This window comes from Mirounga leonina, unplaced genomic scaffold, assembly GCF_011800145.1.
Source record: "Mirounga leonina isolate KUSES-001 unplaced genomic scaffold, KU_Mleo_1.0 Mir_178, whole genome shotgun sequence".
Taxonomy (NCBI): Eukaryota; Metazoa; Chordata; class Mammalia; order Carnivora; family Phocidae; genus Mirounga; species Mirounga leonina.
Genome location: NW_023270464.1, coordinates 23,927,095 through 23,945,558, shown reverse-complemented (window position 1 = coordinate 23,945,558; position 18,464 = coordinate 23,927,095). Strand labels below are relative to the sequence as shown.

The following is an 18,464-nucleotide window of genomic DNA, read 5'->3' as shown; positions in this document are numbered from 1 at the left end:
AGGCTTGCTGGCGTGTTTTATAATCCTGTATATACTTAAGTAAACAGACATGATATAATACTGTGTATACTATAACACCTTTCTAATATCTGAGAAATCCTAAATTCATATCTGGCCCAAAGAATTTAGATCAGGGATTGTGGACTGTATTAGATTCTGTTTCCTAAGCAACTGCTATGTTTGTGTTTACGAGCCTTTATTAACAGTCTTTGAGATCAGCATAGTGACTTCTTCCAGGTTACTCTGCAGGCAGCAAAGATAATAGGAATCCACAGCCACCTTTTCCCCATTGCTACTTTTCCCCATACAGCTCTGGTGGGAAAAAAGAAAAGAAGAATGAACCTGAGCTCAATCACAGGCTGACTGTTGTAGGCACCTATCAGTTTTATTTGTAAGTGTAGGGAGAACAGGAGCAAAGAATGGACAGGGGTGTTTACTGGTAGGATTGAAAGTTTCAACTTTGAGGTTGAGTACTGTCTCAGTTCTGGGCCACAGGGTCTGAGTGGCCATTGTGGTTATATTCATAACTCCAGCAGCTCCTTAAAATAGTCCCAATAATTGAGATAAAAGAAAGATGGTGCCTGGGTCTTAGCTTCTCCTCTACTTTATTCATATCAGCCAGGGATATCATAAAAACTTTATTTTACCATCAGAAGATCTTAAAAACGAACTCACTCTTCTTGGGCTTGTAAAAGTGACATTCTTGAAATTTCGTAAAGCGTGGCAGCCACTTTGCTCTTTCCAAGTAGAAATAAAAGAGGGTTCCTGAAGAAAAGTATTCTTACTAATTTGGAATGCAGGTGGGACATATTATGTGGGTGAAATAATATATATAATAGGGACATATGACAGGTATAGAATGTTATTGGCTATTTTGCTTTGGAAATTTTGTTGAATAGATTTAAAATCTTTTGAGAGAGAAACTTTATATAGTTCCATTTTGAGCATTTAACTCTAAAAAACACTTAATCATATACAGATGATTCATACTTGTACTTACCTGAGAAAATAATTAGCTACTCTGAATGTATAAATTCGAATGTATTTTCAGAATACTTGACGTTTTTTAGATTATACATTTGTGTTTATACAATTTAAGTTCTGATCAGTTCTGTGAATGCAGTATACATGATCCATATTTGTGTTTAGATCAAACTGAGGTTTATAGATTATTTGCAAAAACTGTAGGTCACTCTGTTGAGTTACTGTGATTTCTTTCTTAGGCGTTTTTTTATTTATTCCCTTATTGCTAGGCCGTCAGTGTCTTGCTCGTGTCCATCCCTGTCAAGTACATGTCTTTTTTTTTTTTTTAAGATTTTATTTATTTATTAGAGAGAGAGACAGCGAGAGAGGAAACACAATTAGGGGGAGTGGGAGAGGGAGGAGCAGGCTTCCCGCCAAGCAGGGAGCCCGATGGCAGGGCTACCCTGGGACCATGACCTGAGCCGAAGGCAGACGCTTAATGACTGAGCCACCCAAGGCGCCCCTGTTAAATACACTTCTCATTTGTTGGTTATGATCTGCTAGGTCCTTAGAATCCAGTTAAGCGAATTCACGCTTACAGATATTTACTTATCCATCTGTCCATCTGTGAAATGTTAATATTTATTAATATATGCCAAGTTCCGGGTAGACATTGGTGAACAAGACTTTTATTCCTGCCTTCATGAGATTTAAAGTCAAATAGATTTCTTTTTTTATTTAAACAGTAAAGATACATAATGTTTGTTTAAAATTCATAAATTACCTGAACTATTTCCGTCACTAATATGAATTCAGTTTAAAGAAGACTTTTTATTTGAATCATTTTCATGACAGTGTTATAAATATCTTGTTAGTTAAAACTTATTGATCACAGGAAGGTGGACAGAAGTGAAGATTTCTCCAGTTAGATTAATTATATTCACATGTATGTTAACATCTAATTACACACTGGATTTGTACCAGAACTGGGACTCGAACTTGTGTCTTCTGATTCCCAGTCCAGTGCTTTTTGCATTGCATTATGTGACTTTTTAGGACAATATTATGTAAAACTAAGAAAAGGTTCTGAGATAAAGTACGGTAACTGCAAAGGGGGGAAATATGGTAGCATGCAGGGATATGTTCAGAATGTTTGTTCTTTATGCTGACTTTCCCCGTTAATCTAAGAGTAGCAGCTAGGTGCAGCTGGGAGGCCTAACTCTTTTTGCATATCGTGTCTTCTAGTTTGTACCTGTTCAAACTGGGCCTGGCTCCTCAGATTCAAGACCTATATGGAAAGGTTGACTTCACAGGTAAGGAGTTACAAACTTGGCAGGAAATGCTTGATTTATGTGGAAATAGCCTGGAGAGTCAACAATACCAATCTTAAAGACATAGGGCTTTAAAAACACTCTGGCAACAGAGATCAAAGAAGTATAAGTAACTTGCTTCTCCTATGTGCATTGAGAAGACCACTAAACTTGGAATTTCAAACTTTGTTCTCTCATTTTAGCAAGTACCTACGGTGGTCAAAGCTAGGGTGACAATTGAGTAATTAAAAAATTTAGCTTTTTTACCTTATTCTGTGTGTATTTGCTATTGTCAGATGCTTGAAGAGATGGGAGCTTGGGGAGAAAAAGAACAGTAGTAATATTGGTTAGGGGTAATATAGATTCAAATATTTTGAACTGGTCATTATTTTGTAGGCTTGGGAATTTTAAATTTAATAAAACTTTTATCTGTGACGTTTTTCCTTCTGGGGAAGTTGTTCACCAGACCTGGGGCAAAGGGCCAAACTTTACATGTTGTTTTATCATTTGGCTTCCTGCCTTGGAAGCAAAATAGTTTAATAGCGGCTAGTGACTTGGCGTGTAAAGACATCTGGCTGGCTTGTGGGTCACTTGTTGCTGAGCTCCCTTCAAAGCTGCTCCATTTGGAAGTTCATTGTAGAAAATGCCAGAAGGAGCAGTTTTGAGAAACTCTTTTCTGTAGGGCTGTTTCTCATGTTATACTGAGTTTTGATGCTCTTGATAATAGTAATAATAGTTAATGTCTACTGAGTGTATGCTTTGTGCCAGGTGCTATGCTCAGTGCTTTCCGTATATCATCTCATTAAATCCTCATAATCCTAGGAGGTAGCCACCACTTTATCCCGTTTTGTAGTTGGGGAATCTGTTTCCTTCTCTGAGTTCTGGAAAGGTGCTTAACTTGCTCACCTGGGTCTCCATCTTTTCCTGTAGAAGAGGAAATCAACAACATGAAGATTGAACTGGAGAAGTACGGGATCCAGATGCCCGCCTTCAGCAAGATCGGGGGCATCCTGGCTAACGAACTCTCAGTGGATGAAGCCGCATGTAAGCAGAGAGAAATTTTGTGGGTTCACATGGGATTGTTGCCACTGATCAGTAGTGGATACTATGATGGTCCTGGACGTTAGGAATTTTGTTAGCAAGCTTAGGTCGGTAGAGGTAGTTTAACACTGCTGCGGGCTTCTGTGCTATTGTTATTTGGAAGTAAGTGAGTGATTTCGATGAAAATAAAAGCATTGAGAAAGTGAGTTCTACATTTCAGTGCCTCTTTGGATTTCTTTTTTTTTTTTTTTTTAATGGTACTTACATGATGAATAAGGGTGAACATTTCCATAATATCTGCTCTTTGCAAGGCTCTTTAACGAATATTTCCCTGTGAGATTCCAAACTCAGCATCCCAGACATGGGATCACAGGGAGAGCTTTGGCCTTTGCGCATCCAGGAAGAGACTAGGTTTACAGGATTCAGGAAGCCATTCCTCCAACCCCAGTCATCTTTTCTCTATCAAAACGAGCCTTTTCCTGCAGTAGGGGGTTATGATGTTGTTCTGGATATGTCATGTACATCCCTTACTCTGTATAACCCCAGTGTTCTATGTTTTGAATTTTTTTTTTTTCTTTTTAGTGCATGCTGCTGTTATTGCCATTAATGAGGCTGTTGACCATAGAATTCCAGCTGACACATTTGTGGCTCTGAGAAACCCGAATGCCATGCTTGTAAATCTCGAAGAGCCCTTGGCTTCCACATACCAGGATGTGCTTTATCAGGCCAAGCAGGAGAAAATGACCAACGCTAAAAACAGGGTAAAAATGGAACATTTCTTCTTTCTAATTGATTTATATTCTTTCATTGTTTGATAGGACTCCATTTTTTAAAATCCATTTTCTTGAAGTATAATTTACACACAGTAAAATTTACTCATTTTACATGTATGGTTTGATAGGTTTTGACAAACGTGTGTGGTTACAAAACCATCATCCCCCAAGTCCCAGGTCCTTCTTCATAGTCGGCCTCTACTGCCCTCCACTCCCCACCCTTGGCCCCAGGCAACTTCCAGTCTGAACAGATCCCTATATTTACCTTTTTAAGAATTACATATAAATAAAATGGATTTACACAGTATGCAGTCTTTGGTATTAGATTCCATTTTGACTTTTACTTTATTCTTGAATTTTGTGCACAGCAATGAGAAGTTCTGAGATCTGGACCTTGGGGGTGCCCGTTCTGCTCAGGTCTGAGGCAAGGATGCAGGCTCCCGAGCGAGCAGGGCAGGGTTCGCCCGTGCTTCCGCTTGTGCCCAACTCTGGAAGCACTCTTGGGCTTGTCATTAACAAGTGGATCTGCTTTTGTGTTTTTAGTGAAGAGTTGTGTAGCACCCTTCCTCTTTGTTCTCTCATGGTTGTGGGAGGAGTATAAGTGTTTCTGAGGTCTTCCTAGAGACCTGAACTGATTTATTACACTTTTTATTCATCTTCAGACAGAAAACTCTGAGAGAGAAAGGGATGTTTATGAGGAGCTGCTCACTCAAGCTGAAATTCAAGGCAATATAAACAAAGTCAATAGTAAGTATGTCCCTTAGTTGGGTACCTGCGGGGATGTTACAGAATAATGGGAGTGTTGATCTATTTTTATTTTTATTTTTTGAAGACTTTACTCATTTATTTGTCAGAGAGCACAACCAGGGGGAGTGGCAGGCAGAGGGAAAAGCAGGCTTCCCACTGACCAAGGAACCCAATGCAGTACTTGATCTCAGGACCCTGTGATCATGACCTGAGCTGAAGGCAGACGCTTAACTGACTGAGATACCCAGGTGCCCCTAAGTTTGTTTTAGACATTAGTGGATTTGTTTAGGAACTATTGCTTACTACTGTTTTTTTGTGTTCATATATCTTCTGTTTCAGCTGCTGTCATCCTCAGGCAGGCCCTCCCTCTATTTGCTCATCTGCTGTAGCTTCTGGGCTCATTGTTGGCTAACTTCACTGTTTTACCCTGTATTAAAACACTTTAAAAAAATCTAAATAGGGATTTTATTTTTCCTTATTTATTTTTTTTTAAGTAGGCTCCATGCTCAGCCTGGGGCCCAACACGGGGCTTGAACTCATGACCCTGAGATCAAGACCTAAGCTGATATCAACAGTCAGATGCTTAACCGGCTGAGCCACCCAGGTGCCCCCACTACTATTGATATTTTTATGCATATCTTTAAAAACATATTTAAACAAAAATGAGATTATACCATTCTACTGAGTCTTGTATGTATGTGTTATATACTTTGAGGAATTAAATGTCTCGAAAGTGTCATTTTCATTTTGTCACTCTTCCGCTAAAGAACCTGCCTGCATTGGTTCTTCATCACTTGCCGGACAAAACGCAGACCCCTAGCCTAGGGGAGTTTTTTATGCATACAACTCTCTATACAAACTCATTTGCCTAATTGTCTCCCATATTCACTCTGTTCCTTTCATGACTCAGGAAAGAGTCCCTCTCTGGAGTGGCTCAGACCAGGAACTTGGTCTCTTGGCTTCTTACTAATAGCTTTGTGGCATGGGACCCCTGTGGCCCAGACTTGTTCTGCAGATGGTGAGGTAATGCATGTAAATTGCCTGGTATTTAGTGAGTACTCAGTAAACATTAGCATTATCATAGCTTTTGCTAATCGTGTATTCTCAGTATAATGCCCTCATCCCTTATCTCTTACCTGACCCAAATTACACAGTCATTCACGGTCCAGCTCAATTCTCACCTGCGCCCATTCCAGCTCTCCCATGGCATTTATAAACCAACTACCTAATTTTCTACGCAATTACATATTGTCTTCTATTGCTTGCCTATGTTTCTGACATCTCTATAAACTCCTTCTAGTACAGATTACTTAGGAGTTCTGCTTCTTTTGAAATCCCTGTAATTCCTAGTGTAATGGTTAGACCCACCAAAAGAACTAAAAAGCTTATTTGATATCAACCAGGTTTGACCTTGTTTTGCTCAAGATAATAATTACAATAGTAATAGTAATCCTTGTCCTCTCTGTTCATTGGGAGGTACTAATTCTCCCTTGAACCAATACTTGGAATAACTAGAGAGACTTTATAAGATTTTACGAACTCCGTATGATCAGGGGCTCTAAATCCTGACCAGGAGTCTTTGTATTCTGTTCCATTCTGGTTCATTTAAGATAATGGTTTTCTGAACGGAGTAATAGTTCCATTCACGTATGGGTGATGTGTTGTGCTGTATCTGTATGAATATTTAAGCCAGCAATATTTGTCTCTGTGAGAAGGAAGTCCGGCATGTTTCCTGCTGCGCACACTGCATAAAACACTCTTTGTTTTAATAAGGTGTTTTTTTCCTACTATGTTGTTTAGGATTTTTTTTTTTAATTAATTTTTTTTTTTTTAAGATTTTATTTATGTGACAGAGAGAGATAGCGAGAGCAGGAACACAAGCAGGGGGAGTGGGAGAGGGAGAAGCAGGCTTCCTGCCGAGCAGGGAGCCCGATGTGGGACTCGATCACGGAACCCCGGGATCATGACCTGAGCCGAAGGCAGACGCTTAACGACTGAGCCACCCAGGCGCCCAAGGATTTTATAACCGTCGTAGCTTTACCTGGCTAAGTCTGTGAGAGTCAGTTATAAAACTGTGGGGGAAGAGACATAGCTGTATGTTTTTAAAGTGTTCCATTCAGGGGCGCCTGGGTAGCTCAGTGGGTTAAACATCCAACTAGGTCTCAGGTCATGATCTCAGGGCCGTGAGATTGAGCCCTGTGTTGTGCTTGAGATTCTTTCTCTTCCTCTCCTTCTGCCCTTCCCTCTCCACTCCTCTCTCTCTAAAATAAATAAATGCTTCTTTTAAAAAAATTCCCTCAAGTAGCTTTCAACGTGGTAGCGAAGATAGACATGCAAATGAGTAATTTCAGGGCAACTTGCTTAGAACAATGTATCAAAGATGTATGAGGTACAGTCATAGAAAAAGACAGGAATAATGTCTTTCCTTGGAGGTTTGTATAAGAACCTTCACTGGATGGGGTGCCTGGGTGGCTCAGTCGTTGAGTGTCTGCCTTCAGCTCAGGTCATTGTCCCAGGGTCTTGGGATCAAGCCCCACATCGGGCTCCCTCCTTGGCGGGAAGCCTGCTTCTCCTTCCCCTACTCCCCCTGCTTGTATTCCCTCTCTGTCAAATAAATAAATAAAATCTTTTAAAAAAAAGGAAGGGGTGCCTGGGTGGCTCAGTCGTTAAGCGTCTGCCTTCAGCTCAGGTCATGATCCCAGGGTCCTGGGATTGAGCCCCACATCAGGCTCCCTGCTCAGCAGGAAGCCTGCTTCTCCCTCTCTCACTCCCCCTGCTTGTGTTCCTTCTCTCACTGTGTCTCTCTCTATCAAATAAATAAAATCTTAAATAAAAACAAAAAACCTTCACTGGATAGATAAGGTGAGGATAAGGCAGGATTCCCCAGAGAGTGACAGTCTTTTCCTAATCGTAGAGCCAAGTCTGAAGCAATAGAAAGTTGTGTGCTAGGAAGATAAGGGAACTTTAGGTCCCGGGAATTATCTTAACATAATTGCAGATAAGATTCTTTCCCTGAGGGTATGAGAACCGGAATTGAAGCCCCTGCCCCGGGAGAAAGCTGCAGGCCCAATAGCTAAAAATGAGAGTAAGTGTTTATTTACTTTTTTTGTAGAACACAGAAAACTAGTTAAAGCTTAGTGGAAGGAAGTATTTAAATAATGTTCTAAGCTTTATCATCTTTATAGTGTGAATGTCATGTTTATTTAAATATTTCCCTATTTATGTAGTAAGTATGCTTCTAGTAAAACCATAATCGACTAGATGCTTTTGTAGATAGATAATCTGAGATTCTACCTCGCATACCTAGAAAAAGCCTGGTTGTTTACCTGTATTGTTTCTTTTCCGTCCCCACTCCTGTAAAAGCTCCACCGAGACAGAGAGCATTTGTTTTGTTCACAGCTGTTATTTGCTGCACAAACCTGGTGCTCAGTAAATGCTGTTGAGGGAATGGATGATTAGTTGGCTAATGGTCACATGGACCGACTCAAGGAGCCTTCGCCTTGGTGTGGTGATGAGTTAGCTGAACTGCAGGTGTAATCATTGGAGAGGAGTGAATAGTCTCTCAGGAGTCTACAGTGAGACTACAAATCCAGAGATTTAAAACTTTCCTTTTAACACTTTATATTTCTTTTTCTTTACTAACATTAAAACATTTAAAATTTTTAAGTGCTGCTATGCCCCAAATATTTTTATTTTTAGTATGTTATTATTGATTTGTTTTGCTACTTTGGTGATAAAATCAGATCCCTTGGGTGGAGCATGGAGGGAGAACTCTGTTTTCTCTTATAAAAATAGGGAAACTGAAAATAATACAGTAATGATGACTTGCCAGTGGCTATTATTTTTGAAGTCAGAAAATACCTTATTCTGACTGCCAACCTAATACCTTATTTATTTTGCAATATACAAAGTGCTTTCATGTATGTGATTTCGTTTGATCTTAACAACACTGTGAGGAACGTGTCTTTATTGTTTTCAGATGAAGGAACATCTAGGTTTTCACTGCCAGATGTTAAAAGACCTTGTATGACCTCAGGTTCTATGACTAGAAGTAGAGTGTATTGAGAGGGTGTAGGTAGCCCCTACCATTCCCCGCGGTCAGACCACCCTTGCTAACTGGGCCCTCACTGTCCTGGTGGAATGTGTTCAGGAGGTAGCAGGGTAATGAAGGGATTCAGACTGATGATATTAAGAAGGAATGAAGGCTCTTTAGTCTGGGGTGGACTGTCAGAGGGAAAGAGGGACTGGATGTTTTCAAGCGTCAACACTAGGGTGAAAGCTTTCACGATTTTGTTTTTGTTTTGTTTTGTTTTTTTAAGCAGAATTGCTCAAAGATGTAGTAAATTGCTGTGGGAGGAACCTCCTCCTGTTCGGTAGTTTCATCTAGACAATAACTTGGCGTTTAGAGGGCACTTAGACATGCATTGGTTTGGATTGGCGCCTCTTATATTGCTACCCCATATTGGTGCCAAGGTGTCTACATCTGGAAGCTTTTTAGTAGGCCTGAGCCATGATCTAGGAATCTGTTAACTGATGAACAGCCCGGCTGGGGGCCCCTGGACTTGAGGACTTTAAGGTTCTCCTCCAATCCCAAGATCTTGTGCTTCCATGATATTCCAGAATAAAGGCCATCTGATCTATATTTCCCTCATCTGAAATTGAGTTTGGTTTTGGGGAAGGAAAAGTATTCTAGGCTGTGATGCTCACAAAGTGTTTTCATAAGCTGTGGCCTTTTCCTCTCCTCAGCCTCTTCTGCCTTAGCAAATGTGGACCTGGCTTTGGAGCAGGGCGTGGCACCGGCCTTGGTCAAGGCCCTGCAGTCTCCAGCTCTGGGCCTTCGAGGGCTGCAGCAACAGAACGGGGACTGGTACCTCAAGCAGCTCCAGAGCGATAGGCAGCAGAAGAGACAGGTAAAAGTATGGTGGGCTGAACCCAGGGGCGTTCCCATATATCCATGAGAATCTTGTGCTGTCCTTTAAAGATTCTTATGGGGCCTTTTTTCCCTGTAGTTAGACTATAACCTATAGCTTTTAGTAGGACTTTTTTTTCCTGCATGTAAATGTAGGTTTTTAAGATATCCTCAGGTAAGAAACACGGTGTCTTTAGTTCCCTTTCACTTTTCCAGTTGTAAACCCTCTTAAACAAGTAGGACCTGCCCTCCGAACCTAACCACCCCTTCACTTAAAGCATCCTTCTTAATTCCCCAACTCAAAGCCATGGGGGGAAACCTGAATCTCTTTCACATTCTTACTTCAGGACTTTCTACTTAAAAGAAAGCAAACATCAACTAGTTTCCTCTGGCCAGCACTGGGAAAGCACGTAACGTGCAGTAAGAGTAGACTGTGGAATTGTACTTAGTGGGGTTTGTAGGACAAATATGAGTGGCTTGCTTTTTTGTCTGAATGAGGACAAACAAGTGTACATTTTTTCAGATTCCCAGCATATATCGGCCAAAGTAAGCAGCATTAATGTGCTAATGAGTCTGTGAATGTCTTATGTCAATATTTTGATGCTTCTCACAAACTGTCTTTTTGTATCTGCTGGTATCTGGAAAGTCACTCTACCCCGTATTTGGCAGGGGCTTTGGCTCTCACTAGGACTGCCGCTTTCTCTGCACATAGCCTGACGCTGTCATTTAGGCCCAGGGTTCTTCGTCCCTGTGACTACTGTTGAGATACCACTGTAAGGCCTGGAGGCACAGGCATGAGAATCTTCACATAAATGTTCTTTGCTTTTCTTAGGGTGGTCAGGCTGATCCCCTACAGAAGGAAGAGCTCCAGTCTGGTGTGGATGCTGCAAACGGTGCTGCCCAACAGTATCAGAGAAGTAAGAGTCCTCTCCCTGAGATCCTGAGGAGGGCTTAGGTCCACTGGGGCGTCTGAGGTCAGATCCCGTCACTCCTCACCCCCACCCCCAAGCCTGCTAGCCATAATCGAGTACCAGGGGCCTTTGGCAGGAGGGCTCCTCTGGTTTTCAGAGTAGAACTGGAGTCCACGTGGGCTCGCTTTGGCTTGGAAGCACTTGAGCGTTGGAGGCGGTGAGACTTAGGGGCTTGCTGGGTGAGATCTGGATGGTGGAAGAGAGAGAAGGATGTTGCCAACATGGGCCGAGAGGAAAAGGAAATGTGAGCAAGCAAAAGGAAGTGTGAGCAGAGATACAGATGATGAAGGATGTATTGAAGCAATAGTGATGAGAATAAAATTTCTGTAGATATTTGGGGCCGAGTTGTATAAGATAAAGGCTTAGAAAGATTGTGGAAACCTTTGAATGGCCGCTTAAGAAGCTGGTCCTTGATTCGCCGGACTGCACGGGATGGAAGAGATGTTTTAGAAGGAGAGTCGCAGAATGAATTGGAGTGGAAAACAGCTTTATTGGGATATAGTTGGCATAGCCAACAGTTCACCTTCATACAAAGTGGGGGGCTGTTCTCTAAAGATGAAAGCTCCACTTCAAACATCCTGGCTGATAGTTTATCCGCAGAATGTAACTTTCTCCTGTGAAAACCGCCTCTCCTTCCCCTGGGGGCGTCCTAAGCCAGCTGCGTTTCTGGCCCGTTTTCTATGCAGGATTGGCAGCCGTGGCAGCAATCAACGCTGCCATCCAGAAGGGTGTTGCTGAGAAGACTGTTCTGGAGCTCATGAATCCTGAGGCCCAGCTGCCCCAGGTGTATCCGTTTGCGGCCGATCTTTATCAGAAAGAGCTGGTTACCCTGCAGCAACAGAGTCCTGAGGTAAGTCAGCCCAACCTGTCCTGTTTGTGAGCAGAACAGAGTAGAAGTGAACTTCATACCCACTTCTCAGTGTGGTTGGCAGGGCTTTTTTTTTTTTTTTTTTTAACCAGAAACTTAGACTGCTTATGGCTTACTTGAGCTTCTGAGTTCTGTCAGCATCCAAGAATGTCTGTCCTCACCCCGCCCTCCCCCGTCTCTGTGCAGCACAGCCTCACCCATCCTGAGCTCTCTGTGGCAGTAGAGATGCTGTCATCGGTGGCCCTAATCAACAGGGCGCTGGAGTCGGGGGACATGAACACAGTGTGGAAACAGCTGAGCAGTTCGGTGACAGGCCTTACCAATATCGAAGAAGAAAACTGTCAGAGGTGGGTGCGCAGAGCGGTAGATGGGATCCGTTTTTGGGTGTCAGCTCTCCTGTTGTCAGGCGTTGTGACTTTAGTGTGCAATCCGTTTTTTCTTTTCTTTTTTTTCTATTTTGATTCATTTTATTCTTTATTATGCTGGAGGATTTATAGTAAATTATGTATATCATGGCATTCCACTCCTGAATATGTAAGTATGCTTACCTAAAACAATGAGGATGTTTATTATAGAGCCAAATAGTACTATCTTATACCCTGATGAAATAAAGAATTCTTCTTTAATAGCTGCTGAACCTAGTCCATTTTCATACTTCTTCACTTGTTCCAAAACTGTCCTTTTCACTTGGTTTCTTCACACCAGGATCCAGTGCAGGACTACGTGTTACATCTAACTGTTGTACCACTCAGGTATCTTTTAATCTAGCATTGTTCCTTTCTTCATGAAACTGACTTGTTAAAGAGATGGGACCAGTTGTCCTATAAAATGTTGCACCTTCTGGTTCTGGTTGCTTCCTGATATTTGGCTTATTTCTGTAAATTGGAAATTAGGTCTAAAGGCTTTCAAGATCGAGTCAGCGTTTTTGGTTTGTGTATTTAATATTTTCTCTTAACTAGAGGCATATAAAATCTGCTTATGTCACCATTAGAGATACTAAGATTGATCCTTGAATCTGGGAGACAGCTTATCCCCCTTACGTATATTTATGTTTTTCCCTTAGCATAATCTCTTTTTGCACCTTTGCACCTCAAAATGTCCAATTCCCCATTAATAATCACCTAATATTTTTAACCCCAGTTGATAATCCTTGTCTAAATCAATACTTTATCAGTAAGAGTTACTTAATGATGATATCTGTGTTTTGTTTTGTTAAGCCCCTACGTGCGGCTTGAACTCACAACCCCAAGATCAAGAGTTGGCATGCTGTACTAACTGAGCCAGCCCGGCGCCCCTAAGGATGATATCTTGATTTATCCTTCCTTCTACATTTGTTAGCTGGTCTATGGCCTTGTTTTCTTGTCTTTAGAGGAATTGCTTAAGATACTGCCTCTGATTCTTAGCTGGTGATACCTGGAATTTAGAACATGTAACAGACTGTTAAGAATAAGTGATATTCTGGGGGTGCCTAGATGGCTCAATCAGAGGAGCGTGCAACTCTTGACCTTGGGGTTGTGAGTTTGAGCCCCACATTGTGTGTAGAGATTACTTAAACACAAACAAAAAAATTTAAAAGAAAAAGAATAAGTGATATCCTTACATTTTCACATTTTGTTGACGGTAACTCCTCAGTCTCAGAGTTGTTCTCTAGCGTATGTGAAGCTATGCGAGTACCTTAGCTGTCTTTGTTCTTTGGATACTTTGTCTCCAGTCTTCCCATTCCTGTCATCCCTGATAATCCTGAAAGTCCCTTTTCTTACGTTGCACTTTATTGTCTTTTTTGTTGGGGGAATGGGGCAGGTATCTCGATGAGCTGATGAAACTGAAAACTCAGGCACATGCAGAAAATAATGCATTTATTACATGGAATGACATCCAAGCCTGTGTGGACCATGTGAATCTGGTGGTGCAGGAGGAACATGAGAGTGAGTAATCTGCGTAACCATCCCCTCAAATAATGGAACTATTAAAGATGTGTGTGATCCCATGAACTGGTTCTAAACACTAGAAAGATTTTTTGGAAATTGTGTGTGTGTGTGTGTGTGTGTGTGTATCACAAAAAACTAAGGTTGAGTATTTTCAAAACATCAGGCAACTGGTACAATTAGGTGTGTATGTAATAAGAACTAAAAGTTTCCAGGAGGTGACTTAAACATGATCTGGTGTTGTTGTTGTTGTTGTTGTTTTTAAAGATTTTATTTATTTATTTGACAGAGACACAGCGAGAAAGGGAACACAAGCAGGGGAAGCGGGAGAGGGAGAAGCAGGCTTCCCGCTGAGCAGGGAGCCTGATGCGGGGCTCGATCCCAGGACCGTGGGACCATGACCTGAGCCGAAGGCAGAGGCCTAACAACTCAGCCACCCAGGCGCCCCTGAATGTTATCTGTTATTTTTAAATGTTTTATAACAAGTAGTTCTGACACTAACCACTCCGAGTTACGTCATCTTGCATGGGTGTAGGGTTCAGGCTTCCATAAGACTCCTCTCATTTCAGATACCAGCCACAAGCTATGAGGAGTTCCCAGGTCACTACACTTCTGAGAAACTGGCTATAGACTCAGAGCTTCCCTCAACAGCCCCCTCAGATTCAATAATTTGCTAGAGGGACTTAGCAGAACTTAGTGCTGTATTTATGATTATAGTTTTACTGGAAAGGATACAAATCAGGACTGGCCAAAACAGGAGACCTATAGGGTGATCCCAAATATAGTAGGGTCCCAAATGCCAAGCTTATGTGTCCTCAGGATGTGTATCACAATCAGGGACGCTCTCCTGAACTTTGGGTAGCCAGAGGTTTTCAAGGATGATTGTGAAGGGTTGACTAGTGGCCATGTAATTAAACTCCGTTTCCAGTACACCTCCCCTCCCTGGAGATAGGTAGGCTGGGCTGATATCACAATATCATGGGGCTCAAAGCCCCGGTATTCTGATCATGTGGTTGGTCTTTCCAGCATGACCAGCCCCCATCCTGAGATTATCCAGGGGCCCACCTTGTTAGTATAAACTCAGGTCCTAGAAGCCTGAATAACAGAGATAATCCAATCATTTAGGAAATTCTAATGGAGGTTAGTAGTTCCTTCCCAGGAACTGGGGTCAAAGGTCAGCCAAGTTTTTATTATACCACAGAATCTTTACAAAAGTAGCACAGCTGCCTGAGATACTTGAGGAGTGAATATTTCTAGTTTTAATTTGTATTTCCTGTGAGAAATATTCCATTGATTTGGTGAGAAGAGCCTTGCCTTAGGGTGGGGAGCCCTGGGGTCGCATCTGCCTCCACTTGTTCACAGTGAAATTTCGAGGAAGAAATCTGAGCCTCATCTTTTCTTAAAGATGTGGAATCAGGTGACTTTTTACCATCCCTTGAACTCTAACATTTTGTGAATCAGAAATGGTTTTGATCACACATTGGAATGTACTTGAAAGCTATACTATAAAAGCCAGTTTCGGGGCACCTGGGTGGCTCAGTCGTTAAGCGTCTGCCTTCGGCTCAGGTCATGATCCCAGGGTCCTGGGATCGAGCCCCGCATCGGGCTCCCTGCTCAGCGGTGAGTCTGCTTCTCCCTCTCCCACTCCCCCTGCTTGTGTTCCCTCTCTTGCTGTCTCTCTGTCAAATAAATAAATAAAATCTTTAAAAAAAAAAAAAAAAAGCCAGTTTTATCAAAATTCTCTTTACTTTCACATTAGAGCAATTAAAAACAGAGACTTGAGGTTTCAATGGGAGTATGGATACCAGGGAGTTTATTTTAAATGAAACAAACCTAAAATTTTAAAGAATTTAAATGCTGCTTAATATTATAGGTGGCAAATTATAATTTGAATCATGATAATGCTTGGATGGATTTCTGATTACTTAGCATGTTTAAAACTTGATTTGTTTATATAATTTCTTAATTTCAAAAATTAACCTTTGTCCTTTCATATTTAGGGATTTTAGCCATTGGTTTAATTAATGAAGCTCTGGATGAAGGTGATGCTCAAAAGACTCTGCAGGCCCTGCAGATTCCTGCGGCCAAACTTGAGGGAGTCCTTACAGAGGTGGCCCAGCATTACCAAGACACACTGATCAGAGCAAAGAGAGAGAAAGCCCAGGTGAGTGGCAGTGAAATTGTTCCTTTCTGTTCAGAGAACTTCATCCCTTCTGGAACCAAGAGAGAGGTAGGGATGTTTCCTGGACACCTTTAGATTCAGAGCACTGGAGGGACATGAGATGTGACAGTACACATTTGGATTTTTTTTTGTGGTCCTCTGTTTTTATTGTTGTAGACACTTCTCTCTCACTCTCTCTTTTTTTTTTTTTCAATAGAGGGAAGGGGTGGAGAGGGACAGAGGGGGAGAGAGAGAATCTTAAGCAGGCTCCATGCTCAGCACGGAGCCTGATGTGGGGCTTGGATCTCATGACCCTGAGATCATGACCTGAGCCGAAATCAAGAGTCAGACTCAACCAACTGAGCCAACCAGCTGAGCCATCCAGGTGACCCCCGTCTTGTATCTCTTTAAGTAAATTCTGTGTTGAAGTATAAGATCCAAAAAATGTATAAGTTATGTAAGTATACAGTTGTATAAATTTTCAAGAGTGAGCATACCTGTGTAATTGGTAGTCAGATTATGAAAAGCTTAACAGAACTGTCTGATGCATCCCATTCTGCCCTCATCCATCCCCCACTCCCCCACCTGCTGGTAATCAATCCTGGTTTTTAACACCATGGTTGATTTTTTGGCCTGTTTTTGAATTGTATTTGAATGGTATATAAGTACATACATTATGTACTCTTTTGTATCTGGCTTCTTCTGCCTAACATAATGTTAGTGGAATTCATCTGTGCAGTTGTAAGAAGCAATAGTTTATTCTTACTGTTGTGTACTATTCCACTCTGTGGTTATAGATTGTTATTGGAAATTTTGGATCGTTTCCCACTTTTTGGCTATTGCAAGTAATGCTTCTTTGAATACTTTAGTACATGTTTCTTGGTAAATATATGGTAAATTCTACTACATTTAGAAGTAGAATTTATGGGCCATAGGGAATGCACATGTGTTAAGCTTTAGTAGATAATGACATGTTTTTATAACAACTTTATTGAGATATAATTCACGTAGCATAGATCTCAGCATTTCAAAGTGTACAAGTCAGTGGTTTGTCTTCATAGAATTGTGCAATCAATTTTAGAACATTTTTATCACCCCAGAAGGAAACCTGGCCCCCATTAGTTAGTCACTTCTCATTTTCTCTCATTCTCTCCTGCTCAAGGCAACCAGCAGTCTACTTCTGCCTATGGATTTGCCTATTCTGGACATTTCATGTACATGGAATCATACAACACGTGGTCCTTTGTGACTGGCTTCTTTCACTTAGCTTGGTTTATCCAAGTTGTAGCGTGTATTAGTAGTACATATTTATTTCTTTTTACTGTCAAATTATATTCCATTGTGTGGCTGTAGCATATTTTAGCTGTTCAGCAGTTGATGGACATGGGTTGTTTCTGTCTTAATGGCAATTAGGAGCAATGCTACAATGAACATAGAGATTTTCGTAGGTGATTGTAACACAAACATATCTTTTAAAAAGTTTGTCTTACCTCAGCTAGTTCATTGAGGAAATGGACAAGATTTATACCTCTTTTTATCATGTTGCTGAGTAGGAAGTTGCTTTGTATATAGTAGGCCCCCAGATATTAGTTGCATGATTAAGGCATAATTACTTCTGTTTTTCTAATTGTGATCTCCTTTTAGGTTCTTCCTAACTAATAATTCGTTGTTGGGAGGACGACACCTTTCTTTTCTGACTTAGAGGATCCCTACAATGAGGTTCTGGTAGCAAGCAGAAGAAATAAAAGAAATTTTTTTTTTTTTTTTAAGTAATCTCTACACCCAATGTGGGGCTTGAACTCACAACCCTGAAATCAAGAGTTGCTCTACTGACAGGGCCAGCCAGGTGCCCCTGTAATAGAAATTCTTAATTTAAGGGGTCAGATTCTTTCTAGGAAGCCAAAGGTAGAAAAACAGACCAGGGCTTCTGTGTTTTTGGAGCTTTTATACACTCACACCTATGCAGGCTCTTTAAGTTTGGGTTGGGATAGAGGAGTTGTGCATAATGCTGTCATGTTGATAGGTCCCCTTTGATTCCATTGTCAGGAGAGTAGTTGGCATTACCATGTCCTAATCCTGTAAGTATAGCAAGTACTAGGTTTCTTTTTTTTTTTTTTTTGAAGATTTTATTTATTTATTTGAGAGAGAGAGAATGAGAGAGAGAGAATACATGAGAGGGGATAGGGTCAGAGGACGAAGCAGACTCCCTGCCAAGCAGGGAGCCCGATGCGGGACTCGATCCAGGGACTCCAGGATCATGACCTGAGCTGAAGGCAGTCCCTTAACCAACTGAGCCACCCAGGCGCCCACTAGGTTTCATTTAAGAGGCACGTGATTGTGCTGCATGTCAGTGATCTGAAACACAACTCCCATTGTGCGGTCAGGAAACTGAGAAAAAGGGATCAGTTGGCTGTAGGAAGTTGTAAATGGAGTTCCCTGTCTTTGATATTAACTTTGGATCCTTTGGATCAGAGCCTCCCAAACTTGGCTGATTGTTAAAACACTTGAAAAGTCATTTTTAAAATACAGATTCCTAAGCTTTACCTCTGTTCGTGCTGATTTCGAATCTCTAACTTGGGGCCTGGCTGCAGTGGTTTTGGGAAGGCCAGTGGTGGTGGCCTTTGTTTTTGCTACCATTTAAGTCCAGAAGGAATCTTATATCTGACAGACAGAGGAGTGGGCTTTGGGAGAATAAGCTAGCTCTGGTTCCCTAAAAAAGGAAACCTCTAAAAAGAAAGAGTCGTTGGAGGATATAACTTGTACCTCCTCTCACTCGTCCTGTAAGCCTGACTGCTC

The 18,464-nt window shown here is 41.5% G+C and overlaps 1 protein-coding gene across 2 annotated transcripts in view; it reads left to right on the top strand.

Annotated features, from left to right (window-relative positions):
* Positions 1-18,464, top strand: part of IQGAP1 (IQ motif containing GTPase activating protein 1) — a 99,908-nt gene that overhangs the window by 43,259 nt on the left and 38,185 nt on the right. For both annotated transcript variants that reach the window (XM_035024188.1, XM_035024187.1), the window contains exons 6-15: positions 2,209-2,276; positions 3,204-3,317; positions 3,897-4,075; positions 4,750-4,834; positions 9,581-9,744; positions 10,576-10,660; positions 11,401-11,564; positions 11,769-11,929; positions 13,383-13,507; positions 15,508-15,671. In XM_035024188.1, the coding sequence (XP_034880079.1) occupies positions 2,209-2,276; positions 3,204-3,317; positions 3,897-4,075; positions 4,750-4,834; positions 9,581-9,744; positions 10,576-10,660; positions 11,401-11,564; positions 11,769-11,929; positions 13,383-13,507; positions 15,508-15,671 (1,309 nt within the window). The remainder of the gene's footprint in view (positions 1-2,208; positions 2,277-3,203; positions 3,318-3,896; positions 4,076-4,749; positions 4,835-9,580; positions 9,745-10,575; positions 10,661-11,400; positions 11,565-11,768; positions 11,930-13,382; positions 13,508-15,507; positions 15,672-18,464) is intronic.